Here is a 14,931-nt window from a genome sequence, read left to right on the forward strand (position 1 = left end):
TCAGAGGCCTTCAAGTACCATGATGTCCTATTGGTTCTAGGAATTGGAGAGAACATCTATAAATGTACTTGCTCAACCACAATCTCTCTCTCTCTCTCTGACTGACATATGATGAAGAAGCATCTCTCTTGCTAACCTGTGATGATGAAGACAACACAATGAAGAGCACAGCTCAGCAGCCATATTGAACAGACATGTGGCTGAAAGCTGAGCACCAACGATGCCTTAACTAGAGACATTTTAAGTAACTGCAAGTCTGTGTGCCACCTGAATTACACACCACCATTTTATCAGGTTGTATGGTTGCCAATATTCAAATGTACTTTGCATTTTGTTATTATTTATGAATATTATCAGTAATACATTATTTTATGTGTAACTTAACTCCTGCTTGTCTTTTACTACATCTAATTGCCTGAGGTTATAGATATAGAAGGGAAGGTGGGGATAAGTTATATACAGTGGTAAGTCTGTGAGATTAGGTATTCTAAGGCTACATATTAATAATACAATAGGGGACAGTAGAGCAATATATATTACTCTACCAAGATAATATATATATATATATATATATATATATATATATATATATATATATATATATATATATATATATATATATATATATATATAAACAGTACATCATGCTTGGGTCCCAGATTTGCACAGAAACACAGGAGGTTGTGGATAGATGAACTTTATTCAAACACTGCAAATGAACATTTGTCTCTTTTTCAAAAGTTTAAACGTGCTCCATGACATGATAGAGATGGCAGTTCTGTTGGGAGCAGAGAAAGTCAGAGAGAGAGAGAAAGAAAAGCAAACAATCAATTTCAAAGTTGACAGGCGCTGTACAAGGCTTTTAAGTAAGTGGAGTACCGCTGTAGAGGTTTATCACACATTATAGTGCAAGTAAGAAGGGTAAGGAGCAATGTGTAGGTAGACTGTGTTTCAGGTGTTTTCCCAGGAGCGCCTGTGTCCTCTGAGGGTGCGATCAGCCCTCCAGCTATATATATATATATATATATATATATATATATATATATATATATATATATATATATATATATATATATATATATATGTGGTGGAATATGGCCAATGCCCCCAAGTCGCCAGATGGAGCCCTCCCTGCAATATGGAAGTGCCCCAAATTCCAGCAGGGCATCATGCACATTGGAGTCATTCCTCACAGCCCTGCTGGATAACATGGGGGACGCTGCAGGGAGGCCCAGGGACTTCTATTTGCCTTATAGCCCAGAAGTACTTTCCAGTCGAGGGAACAGAGGAAATGACGTACTTCTGGGCTGAAGAAAAGGAGTTTTACCTGACTCGGAAGTGTTATAAAGTCACATGAACAGAGAGAGAGAAACACTTCCGGGTCAAGGACTTTAAAAAGACTTGGGAGATCCCAGCGGGGGGCAAAGTTGAGAGGAAGGGAGACTGAGCTGCTGGAAGGTGTGGAGGATTAAATTATTGTGGATTGTATTGATTATTGTTATTGTGATTTATTTAAGTATAGTGGAGGTGGAGGTGCTTGTGCACATTATTATAATAAATAAAGTCAACATTTGGTGTCTGGTGTCTGGTCTTAGGGTTCAAGGGGATGACAGCACCCCCTATCTGTCACTATATAAAAACATAATTAAAAAAACACTTTAAAATTAAAAATAAATTAACAAACAATAAGCCTGGGTTCGCTTCCCGAGTCCCTCCTGCATGGAGTTTGCATGTTCTCCCCGTGTCTGCATGGGTTTTCTGTGGTGGGCTGGCGCCCTGCCCAGGGTTTGTTTCCTGCCTTGCGCCCTGTGTTGGCTGGGATTGGCTCTAACAGACCATCGTGACCCTGTAGTTAGGATATAGCAGAATGGATAATGGATGGATGGATGGATAAAGACTCACTAATGTGTTTGTCTTGCGATGTTGTATGTATGTTATCATCCAGTTGATGCTCGGAACCGGCCAACTGTATTTAATTTGAAAAGCAACAGGGGCACGATGGTGGCTGAAACATAAAGAATGCTGGCAGCCACCTCCAGTTCGCCATCTTTTTTTTTTTTTTACTTATTTGAGAAAAATATAATTTAAAAAAAACGTTAAAAATAAAAATAAATTAAAAAACAAAGACTCACTATGTCCTTGTCTTGCGGTCTCGTATACATATTATCATCAGTTGATGCTCGGAATCGGCCAACTCTATTTAATTTGAAAAGCAACAGGGGTGTGTGTACTGCTCAAAAATAAAGAATGCCGGCAGTCGCCAACTATATACTAACTGTGTAAGCCCAGCATGGGATCCTAGAAAGTATTTAAATTGTCATAACTACTCTGGGCCAATCTCTCTGCTAGAAGGATTCATGTTGCCGAAGTGTTCGCATCATTTGTGTATTAGCAGCTAAGCGACTGTCTTTTTTAGGAGGTTTCCTTTTGCTGGTGTGCTGGCCTCGCTTGCGTATCCTCGGAGCTGGAGCCCTCACCCTGACTCTACGTCTCACTTCCGGGCCAGACAGACACACATACTACGCGGTGGCGCTCAAACATAAAGAATGCTGGCAGTAGCCTCCAGTTTGCCTAGTGGTTGTTCCGAGTGCCAACTGGATGATAAAAAGCATACAAGACCGCAAGATAACCCCCGACCCTACCCAGAAGGGGGTGGGTTATGGCTGATTTCACCCTACAGTAATTGTAGTTAACCAGTGAAGAGAGGTGTTTGGCTGGCCGGAGTACATCGCTCCCAGAGCCAACAATGGATGTATGGTCAAAAGGAACCAAGGACTGACTGAATTGTAAATATTTGTAAATAGTGTGAAAATAAAAGTGTGTGTTGTGGACACTGCATTGTCGTGTCTGTCTTTGGTTGGGCTATCTTTTACAATATATATATATTTGTAATACATTGAAAAAGCTTATTATATAGTAAATAAAAATTCATTACCACAATGGTAACTTTTCTCCTCCATCCATCCTAACACTTTTGTATTGCAGAGTCAAAAGGAGCTAAAGTTTATCTCTGAAACACTGGGCTTCAGGAGTCTGCACTTAATAGGATGACAGTCGTTCAATAAATACAAACACACTCACACCTACAGTTTGTTGCCAAGTTAGTTTAGAGTTACTTATTAACCCAACATGCATGTTTATTAAAGTGGGATAAAATCAAATGACTTGTTGCGGGGTGTAGCTGGGGTTGGTTGTGAACTGGATTCATGTCCTTGGAACTTTAAGTCTTAAATATTTCAACAAACAAAAGTCAGAGCATGACATTTTTTCTCAAATATAATGTTCAAATCATCAGTTTTAAATGGTTGAAAGAAACAATCAAACAGGAAAACATTTAAGGTGCTAAAATACCAAGTAATAAAGATATTTGTTAAAATTTCCTTATTAAATAAAATTAAATAGGCATTTAGTTTACTTGCTAAATAAATCATTTTTCAATGCAGACCTTCTTTGTTCCTCTTTTAAAAGAATTTTAAGGAAGTATCATTAGATGAAGAGGTGTTGAGGACATATGTTAGATATTGTAAAAGTGCAGAACTGAGAAAACATCATCAGTAAGCAAATGCATTGAACATATCAAGAATGACCAAATGAACACAATTTCCACTGTGTTCTTTGCAGATTACAGTACATTTTACTTATACACTGTATTAGCTGTAACTATGAAGTAACAAGTTTATACCTCAAATGCATTTGATATAAATTAAGTGGAGTTACTAGATATATAATGCAATTGATTTATACATACTTATAGTTCTTTGATCAAACATTGCAAGGATGGAATCTTGATTTGTTTAATATGCACCAAGAGTACTGTGCTATTACATTCTATAAAAATGCTATTGAATATTAATGTGCAATTTATGAGAAATTGCATAATTAACCCAATTATCTACAGGACGGTAGTGAGACCAGCTATGTTATATGGGTCGGAGAACATGACCAGAAAGCAGGAGACAGAGCTGAAGGTGGCAGAGTTAAAGATGGTAAGATTTGCACTGGGTGTGACAAGGATGGACAGGATTAGAAATGAGTACATTAGAGGTTCAGCTCAAGTTAGACGGTTGGGAGACAAAGTCAGAGAGACGAGATTGTGTTGGTTTGGACATGTGCAGAGGAGAGATGCTGGGTATATTGGGAGAAGGACACTAAGGATAGAGATGCCAGGGAATAGGAAAAGAGGAAGGCCTAAGCAAAGGTTTATGGATGTGGTGAGAGAGGACATGCAGGTGATGGGTGTAACAGAACAAGATGCAGAAAACAAAAAGATATGGAAGAAGATGAACCGCTGTGGCAACCCCCTAATGGGAGCAGCCGAAAGAAGAAGAAGAAGATCAATGAGTGCCACTTTGAGCAGAATTCTAAATTTCCACCAATTTTGGAGACACAGATTTAGTCAATCCACAGATTATATAATGGCGAAAAACGTAACAGAATTTTTCATCTCTTAAACCATAAATAAGTGGACTTAAGCATCTAGGAAATAACGTAAAACTAAGAAAGTTAAAGTATCGCACATCTGAAAAAATCTGAAAATTTATTTCCATAAGGTATGTTTCAACAAAAGGGCAAATCAGAACAATTAAAGATAAAACAAGTTGGACAGCATGCAAGAAGACAGTATTACGAGCTTTGGAGGCAGAGGTTTTCTCAACAGAGGCTGCTCTTGCTGCATACACGATTTTTATATAAGTCAATACAATAAAGAGGAATATTGCTAGAAACATAACCAGGCAGATGTATGATCTCAGATCAGTTTGCCAGATGTACAGCAGCATCATTTCATAGCTACAGATGTAACTCTCAAGATAAAAACTCTCCGGTTGTGTTGCAAGTACAATGAATAAATCAGTACTATTGAGAAAGAATCCAAGTATCCAGATAAACAGAATGCCAAAAAGAGTGCGTTGAACTGTTGAGATTTCTGCATGTCTCAGTGGAATACAGATAGCAACGTAGCGCTCCAGGCACATGGCGGTCAAAGTCAATGGCGTGTAGTTGGTAAGGGTTTCCATAAAGGTGCAAAAAAAGATACAATACCCACCTGGAACCAATATGCAGAAGTATATCAAGAGCATTCCTAAGTCTGTTACTATAAGTACTAAAGTATCAATGAACAACATGTGAGCAAACAAAATGTAACGAGTATCCTGTCGAAAGGCCTCCTTCCTAAAGAACGAGAATAGCATCATAAAGTTCACATAGAGGAAGATGCACACAAGTACTTGTGCCAGTACCACCCTGTAAAAATTAGATGGTATATTTTTGCCATAGACAAATACTTCACTGTCATTGTTTTGGGAGATATTCAGTTCCATGAGGTTACCTGGATTAAACAGAGAAAGTACAATTACAATTTACAGAAATACTGTATATGTCAAAAAAAAATTCTTTCCTTTTGCTGTATATTTCCTGTTAGGCAAGTTTTACAGTCTATATGTAAATGGTATATTATCTATGCATAATAAATTCTTCATACAAATACATGCATTAAATTTTTATCAAGAATGTAGCAATTCATTAATAAATCAATACACAGCAACACCAGAAACTTTACTTTTAAAACCCCCAGTATCTCATGTTTCCTTCTTTGGATAAATATCTACAGTATATCATTTTTTTTTACTGTTTTTTTGCTCCCAAAAAGACCAACAGACTAATATATCCAAAAAATGATTTACCTTTATAGCACGTTTATATCTACCTTTATGTATAATCTTTTGCAGACAAATAAACACATTCTTAAAGATTGCACATTAAAACATAAAAGCCCAGTTTATTTTTTGCAGTGTACTTTCATTCTGGTTTGGAATGATCATGATAGTAATGAAAGAATGCATTAAATATATTGTAAGCACACAGTAACCTGAGCTAAAAGTGCACATTTTTAGGTATTCAATTACTTAAACCATCTGGTGGTGTAGCAGATAATTGTTGTCATATTTGAGGCTGGTGTACATAGTTCTTTTCCGTCAGCATTACAGTTATAATGTTATCACCATTCAGTTTCAGAGATCATTTGCATTTTAGGGTTGGTGCCGTTTGATGTAACAGTGTTCGTTATTTTATTGATGGTTAAGCAGTGAATTTCGACAATTTATAAGTGCAGATCTTCTCAGACAAGAATTATCATTTTTCTCTTCGAGTAACTTATTATAAGAAATTTAAACTACATGACCATTGTATTTTATAAACTTTAAAAAGCATGTACCTCAGTCAAATAAATTATAATTCCAGAGTGCTTTTTTGCTTACAAATGCGTGATAGAGATAAAAAATTGTATGGTGCTACTTTTCGTTAATGTTGCTTCCTCATGGCTTTAACAACCTGGGTTCAGTTGTCAGCCTGCACACTGTCTTTATTTATAATACATCTAATGTCTTCTCATTGTCTCCGATAATCATAGAATACATGTTTTTGCTTATTTAACAAAAGCAGGTTAGAGAGAAAAAAATGCATGGAGCTGTTAGTGCTTAGTGCTACTTATAGCTTTACGAACCTGGGTTCAATTTCCTGCCTGCTCAAGGTCTTTGCTTAAATGCTTCCTGTATCTGTTTGGGCTTTTTCTGAGTACTATAGTTTCATTTAACATGCCAAAAATATAGTTTTTAAGTTAACTAGTGGATCTAAATTGGGCCTAATATGAGTAGATGTGCATTTGTACTGGAGTGTACCCTGTGGTGGACTCAGGACTTTTTTTGCTACAAAAAGTGAGGGCATTAACTATATTTGCACCTAGAATTATTAGTTCAATAATAAATTAACATATATTGTTTTTAAGTTCAGTTTAGAAAGTAAAACAGGTTCTAATGCAAAGATACAATATCCATAAAAACTATGCACAATTTAACATGTAATTTGTATTCTGTGATGATATGCATTATGCTGAGTTTATACTGGAAAGTCTTTTGTTTATCTGGTGGTCTTATTATGTCTGGGGATATTTTTTAAGCATTAAACATATTTGTCATTAATAAACCCATGCCTTTCTTAAATGTTTGCCTTAAGATCAACGTATATCATTTTTTTACAGGCATGCTTTGTGACTCTCCATTACAACGCATACCTTAGGTCACTAACCTCACAAATTAGAAAATTCTGTTTTTCTTTATTTTTGAACAACAGGTTCCAATGCAAAAGCCTTATGTAAGTGCACTTACACATATTTTTATGCCATATTTACACTTGACAGCCTTCAGTAAATAGGCTGAGTGCACTGACAGAGGCTAGCAACAATGACAAAAATAAATATTTGACTAATTTTGTGATTAGAAATTATTTCTATCATTATTACAAAATATTCCAATTATTACAAAGTATTCCAATCATAAATAAGCATTAAGTTTTGTATAGTACTATTTAAACAATTTGCTTACATTTTTAATGTGCTTTAAGAAGAATATGTAAATAAATACATTTGCCCGAGACTGTCATACATATCTTATAGGCACTTCAAATTAATACAGTTAATGCATACTTTAAAAAAAACGTTTCTTCAAAAGAGCAGTGCTTATTGACAATTAGAATGTCACTTTGCACACTGTGATTATTTTTTTTGTGTGCTACATACCTTTAATGCTCAATCTGTCACAGTTTAGGACAGCCTGCATCATACATATTATTGGGATGGGTATATAGGTTGTGTCTTTCCTGCTCAATTTACTTGTGAATGTACCTTATATATGTATATGCAGTATCTCAGATAAATAAACATGCACACATTTTATTGACGTCTAATTTATATATTTCTTTTATTTTGTTTTTTCAGGGACATTACCTATTACTTAATTCTGCTATTTTATATTATAATTCTGCAAATACTGCAAATCAAACATTCATTTGGTTCATCTTAGGATTCATGTACTGTTAACATCATTAAATATGTGTTCTTACAATAACTTGTAAGGTTTTCACAGTACATTTTTATTCAATTGTTCATATTGGAGAAAACAGGGAAAAAATATGAAAAAGGATTAGGAGATGAAAGGGAAAACTAAGTATGTTAACTCACAGAAGTCTGAACCAAATAATCAAAATGAATCAGTTCACCACAGCCACAAATGTTAACTAAAACTCAAAGTCAGAATCTCAGGCAAAGTTTAAGGAAAATAATGCACTAACTAGCAGATTGAAAACATCTGTTTATTGAATCCAGAATTCTGGGCATGAGGACTGGTGTGCCGCCATATATAATGCTGTCCAATCATGACATCACATGATGCTATTTATAATAACAGAGTTGTAGTAACAGAGCAGCTCTGCCTGCAACAATATGGCTGCTGTTATGAAAAAGTATCCAAAATGGCAGCCCCAAAATAAACAAACAAGTGGTTTGAAAATAAATTACACTAACAATAAAATAAAAAGCAAAAAAAGAGAACAGAAATAAAATTTTGGAAGTCTAAAATCCCTAAATCATAATAAAAGTCAAATAGTTTTCCTTTCAGGTAAACTTACAAGTAAAAACTAAATATACATATTTTATGAAGCAACAAAGAACCCCCTAAATGCTTAACATTTAGATTGTACATGGGGTTCATGTTGGTTTTCTTTATTAAAGCAAATTTGTACCCCTACAGGTTTGTTCCTGGCCGCCTCTGGTATTCCACAAACTTGGAATTGAATTAAGTGGGTACAATAAAAGGATGGATATGTTGTATTCTGCGGTGGGCTGGCGGCCTGCCAGGGGTTTGTTTCCTGCCTTGTTCCCTGTGTTGGCTGGGATTGGCTCAAGCAGACCCCCGTAACCCTGTAGTTAGGATATAGCGGGTTGGATAATGGATGGATGGATATGTTGTATTGCCTAAACAAGCAGTGCAGCACTCTGGTAAAGATAACAATACAAAGAAAAATGTCAGTGCAGGCTTAGCCACTAAGTTAAACTGTGTTTTTATTGTTTTATTGTGCATGATAGTATTGGTGTGCCTTGAGTCAACATTAATATTGGTAAGCCATCAAACTATTTTACACATGGATAAAACACAGGTTTTGATTTATTTCAATTGTGTTTTCAGGTTACACAGACTAAGATTAAAGATAAAAAATTGGTTTCGTGATTATTATTAAATAAGTTGTAAATGTAATATGAAATATAAATGTTACCTTAATTATCTGTAATCTTCAGAAAAGCCAGTTTGATTCCATAGTGAAGGCAAACAAAATATTTATGGATTTTTAAGAAGCCTAATGCATTACAGAGAACATATTAATAATTGATTACATTTAATGAAACCTTTTGGGAAGTCAACAACATTGCCTCCTGAGACAGTCACAATTTGTTTACATAATTTAAGATAACACAGAATTTATTATTATTTAAAAACTTAATTATCAGCAAAGGCAAAGTTGCTTATTGAAAAGAGCACTTTAAGAAAACATGACAAATGCTTGTTCAAGTTGTTTGTATTTCAAAGTTAGATCCAGCTTCCTGAGTCCTTGCCCATTTTCACAAATCTTTTCTTTATTTCAAATTGGAACCAGTCATATACAGTAGATAAAGAATGGTATTTTATTTAATTTTTAAATAATTATGTTTATTATGTAACTGATGAGATACTGCATTTAAAGAATATTATATTCATATTTTATTGCACAGCATTAAATTCAAGTCAACTTATTTTTGTATTCACCCTTCACTGAGTGCTAGATTGATAGATGCAACTACAAATATTACAGATTGCTAATTATATAATGAGCACACAAAAGACAGATTTGTTTAAAAAAGATGGGAAAAAAGTGACTCAAAACTGATTAACATAAATAAAGCCCAGCAATATCTGTACATTAATTAATTGTTCTCATCTGGGTGGGAGGCCAATATAATGGATGGACAGGGGGAGACAGCCTCCCAGGATGGTATATTCCCTTAATATGTTAGAAGGTGGCATTACAGAGCTGCACATACATACTGTAGGATACATATTTCTTAAAATACATCAAAACAAATTAGAAACTAATTAACATAAATGAAAAACAGCAATATCTGTCCATCAGCAATTTTAGAATCATGGCCAGATTGTTGAAAAAGAGTCAAGTAAGCCAGAGTCAGAGATTAGTAACAGTTTATAAATATTATATTCCTTATATTTTAGTACTGTCGACTAAAAACAGAGATGCAGTATGCACAGCTAATCAGCAGCTCTACTCAGGGTATATTAAACTGAAGTAGTGAGTCTTCAGCCTGGATTTAAAAGCTGAGACTTAAGGGGCACCTTTCATAGTAAGAGACAGACCATTCCACAGCTTTGGCATTAAAGACAGTGTTGTGTTTCTCTTCCTCCTCTACTTTTATCTGATAATACCTAAATGTTAAATCCATACCAGAAAACTACATGGCTTCTGTTAAAGCTGAAAAGTGTCTTCTACAGTATATTGGGTAAGGCATAGGCATCATTAATGGTTTGAATGTTTATTTCATGATAGTCAACACACAATCTGATTACACTGTTTATTTTTTAACAACAGCTAAAGTAGAAGCAAAGGCTCCCTTATCATTTTACCATAGCATAGCTACTTAAATGGAGTCTAACGTCCTTAGTACCAGAAAGGTGAATAGGTTAAGCTTTCTGCTTGAAGAGCATTGGATCTGATAACTTAATATAGTGTTTTACCTTGGTGGTGTATCCAAAATCTAAATCATGCACAGCAAAGACCTTTGAAATACTATTTAGTTTCCTAGACATGTAAGCTTCCCATTAATCTCCAACTGGAGTGTCTGTAAAGTCAAAATATATATCAGTTGCTGGTCTAGTTTCTTTACAAACTAACTTGCTCTACATTGAAGAAATGAGTGTCTTAGAAATACTAGAAGATCTTCCAGTTGGCATTGTAGGGAATGTATTCTACACCCAATATACTTCAGCTAACTTCTGATGGACATGAAGAGTGATATCTTCAGCAAAATAAGAATTTCAGGTAAATTATGGAATGAAGCTCCAAAAACACACAGTAGCTGTAAAATTACTTTAACATGGCCTTTTTATAACTTCACTTTAACATAATCCTGATACTCTGTATGTTCAATTCTTCATAATAACTATTCATGGTGGCTCTAAAATCCGTACTGACCCCTACTCTCTCTTCTGTTTCTTTTTCCGGTTTCTTTGTGGTGGCGGCCTGCACCACCACCACCTACTCAAAGCATCATGATGCTCCAACAATGATGGACTGAAAGCCAGAAGTCTACGTGACCATCATCATCAGGTCCTTCCATGAAAATATGATGATTTATGTTAGGTAGAATGCCCAGAGGGGACTGGGCGGTCTCTTGGTCTGGAACCCCTACAGATTTTATTTTTTTCTCCAGCTTTTGGAGTTTTTTTGTTTTTTCTGTCCACCCTGGCCATCGGACCTTACTCTTATTCTATGTTAATTAATGTTGACTTATGTTTATCTTTTATTGTGTCTTCTATTACTCTATTCATTTTGTAAAGCACTTTGAGCTACATTTTTTTTTTGTATGAATAAGTGCTATATAAATAAATGTTGATTGATTGATTGAAATTGAAGACTGTCGTGAGTACTCACACATGAAGGGGCTTTAATTAGAATTGGTGCATCCTTTCTTACTGAACAACTGTTTATGTAATTATCAACTACAGTATTTTTTCAAGTAAGCAAAGTTACATTGGTTTTGCCTCTTAATTGTACTTCTGCAGCACAACCATTCCTTTCCTCAATCTTATATCTACAACACAGTTTTTTAACACATTGTGTATAAATAGTGTTCTAGGGATTTTGGCTTACTACATATCCTGCATTCGGTTCTTGTCCTGTTCATCTGGTTTAAAACATTTGTGACCACCAAAAAGGGAATTTCATTGTTGTATCTAGTTTCAGGAAGAAGGGCAAGAATATTCCTACAGTGATCTCAGAAAACAAAGTATTAACTTCAATATACCCTAAATAAGGAATAGTCTGCCCCACTGTACCTTCTACCTCAAGAATATTATTCAATAGAAAAAGTGCCAAAGCTGATAGTCACCTGAGATTCTGCATCAAGAAGCGGGCCCAGAACACAATGGTGTAGACTTGAGAAAAGGAAACAGCTTTTCGTGACCTAAAGAAGGCCCTTATGTTTGCTCTTGTTCTAATCCCCTCCTGATTTCTCATTACCTTTTCTTTTACAGAAATATGGGACAAAACATTGGTAATACCCTACAAGACCTAGGAAAGCCTGTACTTGGCTTTTCATGTGAGGCCCAAACCAGTCTCAAATGGCCACAACTTTAGAACACTCAGGCTTGACCTTGCCGCTTGCTAACCGTGTAACCCAGGTGTTTTACGTCCTTCAAGGCAAAGTAGCACTTTTTTGGGCTAATATGCAGCCTGGCTATGTGGATGATGGTGAGCACAGCCAAGCCATGCTGTATGATGTCCTGCCAGGTGCTGGAATAAATGACTGTCAACTAATAAATGATTATGTCAACACTATAGGGTTGTGAGGTTGGAGCTGTCTATCCACCATGTGCTGAAATGTCTCCAGCACCCCATATACCCAAAAGGGTAGGAAGAATACTACCAGTGTCCGTTAGGGGTGCTAAAGACATTTTTCTCCTTAGCCGGACCTGTCAGGGGAATCTGCTAATATCCTTTCATCATACGTAATGTGTCCCTCTCAGCCACTTGAGGAGATCATTGACTTGTGGTTTTGGATATGCATCAAAACAGGTGACTTGAATTTGTGACAGAAGCAGCAACTACCATTGTGCTTTGGGACCAGAAAAATTGGAATGTATCATGGGTGGAGACTTTCTTCAATCATGTACAGATCCAGCATTTATCTTATTTCCAACTCAACCTCAATTCTTTTTGCCTCAAGGAGTCAATATGGGCACTCCCATACTATGACCCCTGACTCAGTGACAATGTCACGGGCCATGATTCTGGTTCATGTCCACCACCTCCAAAACAGATGGGATAGTTGCCTCTAGGTCCCATTTTTGTTACTGAGTGAGTTACTCCCCATAATTGAGAGACAAGGTGTCCACAAAGAGCATCGTCCTTGTGGACAGAAGGACCCCTTCTCTCTCTCCCTGCAGGGTTTTAACAGATTTACATGACACACAAGTTCCCACAGCTGCCAGTTGGACTGTATCATAGACTAGTCAACAAGCCGCCTCCGCTCCTTTATCTCTTATGTCCTCTGCCAGTGAGCTTGGACATTGGAGTGGGATGTGGTGACCAACTCCATGACCCGATCCCATGGACAAAACTCACACAAGCCCATACCGGTCCTTGGTGCCAATACAACTGTGAATAGGTGCACTGCATGCACTCCAAATGTTCTTTTAGGGGGAAGTGTACTTTGGAGAGTCGCTTGTGCAGTTGCATAAGGTACTAGAGTATATTGAGGGATGGTTGTGACTACTTCCAGCCCTCTTTCAATAAATCAAGTATTGCTTGGGGCTGTCTCCGGGATATGAGCCCAAATGGCAAGAAGTATGTCAAGCCCTGAGGCACCTCTTGGTAAATGAAAAGCACAAGAGGGAGCAACTGATCCCAATCCCCTGGTCCTCATTCACCACATTAATCAACCTCTGTTTGAACGTTTGGTGAAGACAAGTATGTATTTGTGACCCCAAGCTGATGGCTCAAGTGGGTCAATGATGTCAGTTTTGACCCACTCAAATGGGATGTCAGTTATTGACATTGGAATGAGGGGTGCTTAGTCTCTTTGAGGAATTTGGGTCAGTTAACATTCGTTAATACCACCTGGCTTTAATGCTTTCCTGCATTTTATCAGACTCTAAGTAGGCACCTAGCAAATGAGCATGCACCAGCTCATATACATATTCCACCACCTAATAAAAATAGTCATTGTCCAGCTTGAAATGCTGCCTAAATGGAGCATTCTCAGTGGTTGGCTGACCATTAGGCAAAACTCACAGCATTTCTACCACACTTCAGCGAGTCATGAATCCACTGTTCCCATCTGAAGCAGGCAGTTAGTAGCCTGTACCTGTAATATGTGGGTGCAGCCTTTGAAAGTTATGGAGCAAGTGGCTGTCGGATAGCAAAATGTCTCACAATGTATACAGATAAGACTAGCCCTTTTCCCAACATATTTACATGAGTAGATAAACCGTCAGGCTACAATGGAGATGTTGTAGCCAGAGTCAAAATGTACGGTGAATGACTGTCCATTAACCATAGTGGCACCTGCTACATAATAGTATCTTTTCGCCAGCACCCCATCCACAGTCCATGGGCTCTTATAGTTGTGGACAGTTGAAAGTTAGGTAGCCTGACTTTCAGTACCAATGCCAGCAAAGGACTGGAGAGGACTGGTCTATTCTCTTTCTACCAGGTGTTTGCCACCTTGGAACCAAGCTCAGGTATATATTGCTTTTTCTCCTTGGGTTCTTACCTCTACAGGGAAGTCAGTTAACATTGACCATCCCCTTCATAGTGGTCCATGATTGGTTTCAGATACACATTGTCACACATGTGCGATTAGGAGGCAACCAAAGGACTAAATGCGCCGCATGAATCTGCAAGACGGAGGAGAAAGCCATCTCTCTGTTCTCTTACAGGAAAGACGAGCCACAAAGAGTCCAACACCATAACACCACCAACAGTTGCTCGCTCGGACAGGCGGGCCACTTCCGCATTCCCTAGTCATGTCTTGTCCCTTCCGAATGACATCACGACCTTCCCGTGATTTGCCAGACCTCATCTCTACTACAGTATATGGAGACGGTTCCCCAACCCTTTAACCTTGTTGCAGTGTGTTTCTTTTACAACATGTAGACTGATTGGGTGTAGTCCCACGCCTCCTCCAGGATCCTCATGAGGATGAAGAGCTAGTCCGTTGTTTCATGACCTTGATGGAATCTGCATTGATCATCCTGGATCTGAGGTTCCACAATTGTGCTGTTTCCTTTCCAGTATCCTGCTATTAGCTTTCCCAGTGAGGCTGAGGGTTGTGAT

The 14,931-nt window shown here is 37.2% G+C and overlaps 1 protein-coding gene across 1 annotated transcript in view; it reads right to left on the reverse strand.

The window, feature by feature from the left end:
* LOC120524395 (odorant receptor 131-2-like) overlaps positions 1-5,819 on the reverse strand; it is a 43,781-nt gene extending 37,962 nt beyond the window's left edge. The window contains exons 1-2 of the mRNA XM_039746251.1: positions 5,795-5,819; positions 4,518-5,326 (exon numbers count right to left, since the gene is read on the reverse strand). Coding sequence (XP_039602185.1) covers positions 4,518-5,326; positions 5,795-5,819 — 834 coding nt within the window. The remainder of the gene's footprint in view (positions 1-4,517; positions 5,327-5,794) is intronic.
* Between the last annotated feature and the right edge of the window lie 9,112 nt (positions 5,820-14,931).

This window comes from Polypterus senegalus, chromosome 2 (genome assembly GCF_016835505.1).
Source record: "Polypterus senegalus isolate Bchr_013 chromosome 2, ASM1683550v1, whole genome shotgun sequence".
Taxonomy (NCBI): Eukaryota; Metazoa; Chordata; class Cladistia; order Polypteriformes; family Polypteridae; genus Polypterus; species Polypterus senegalus.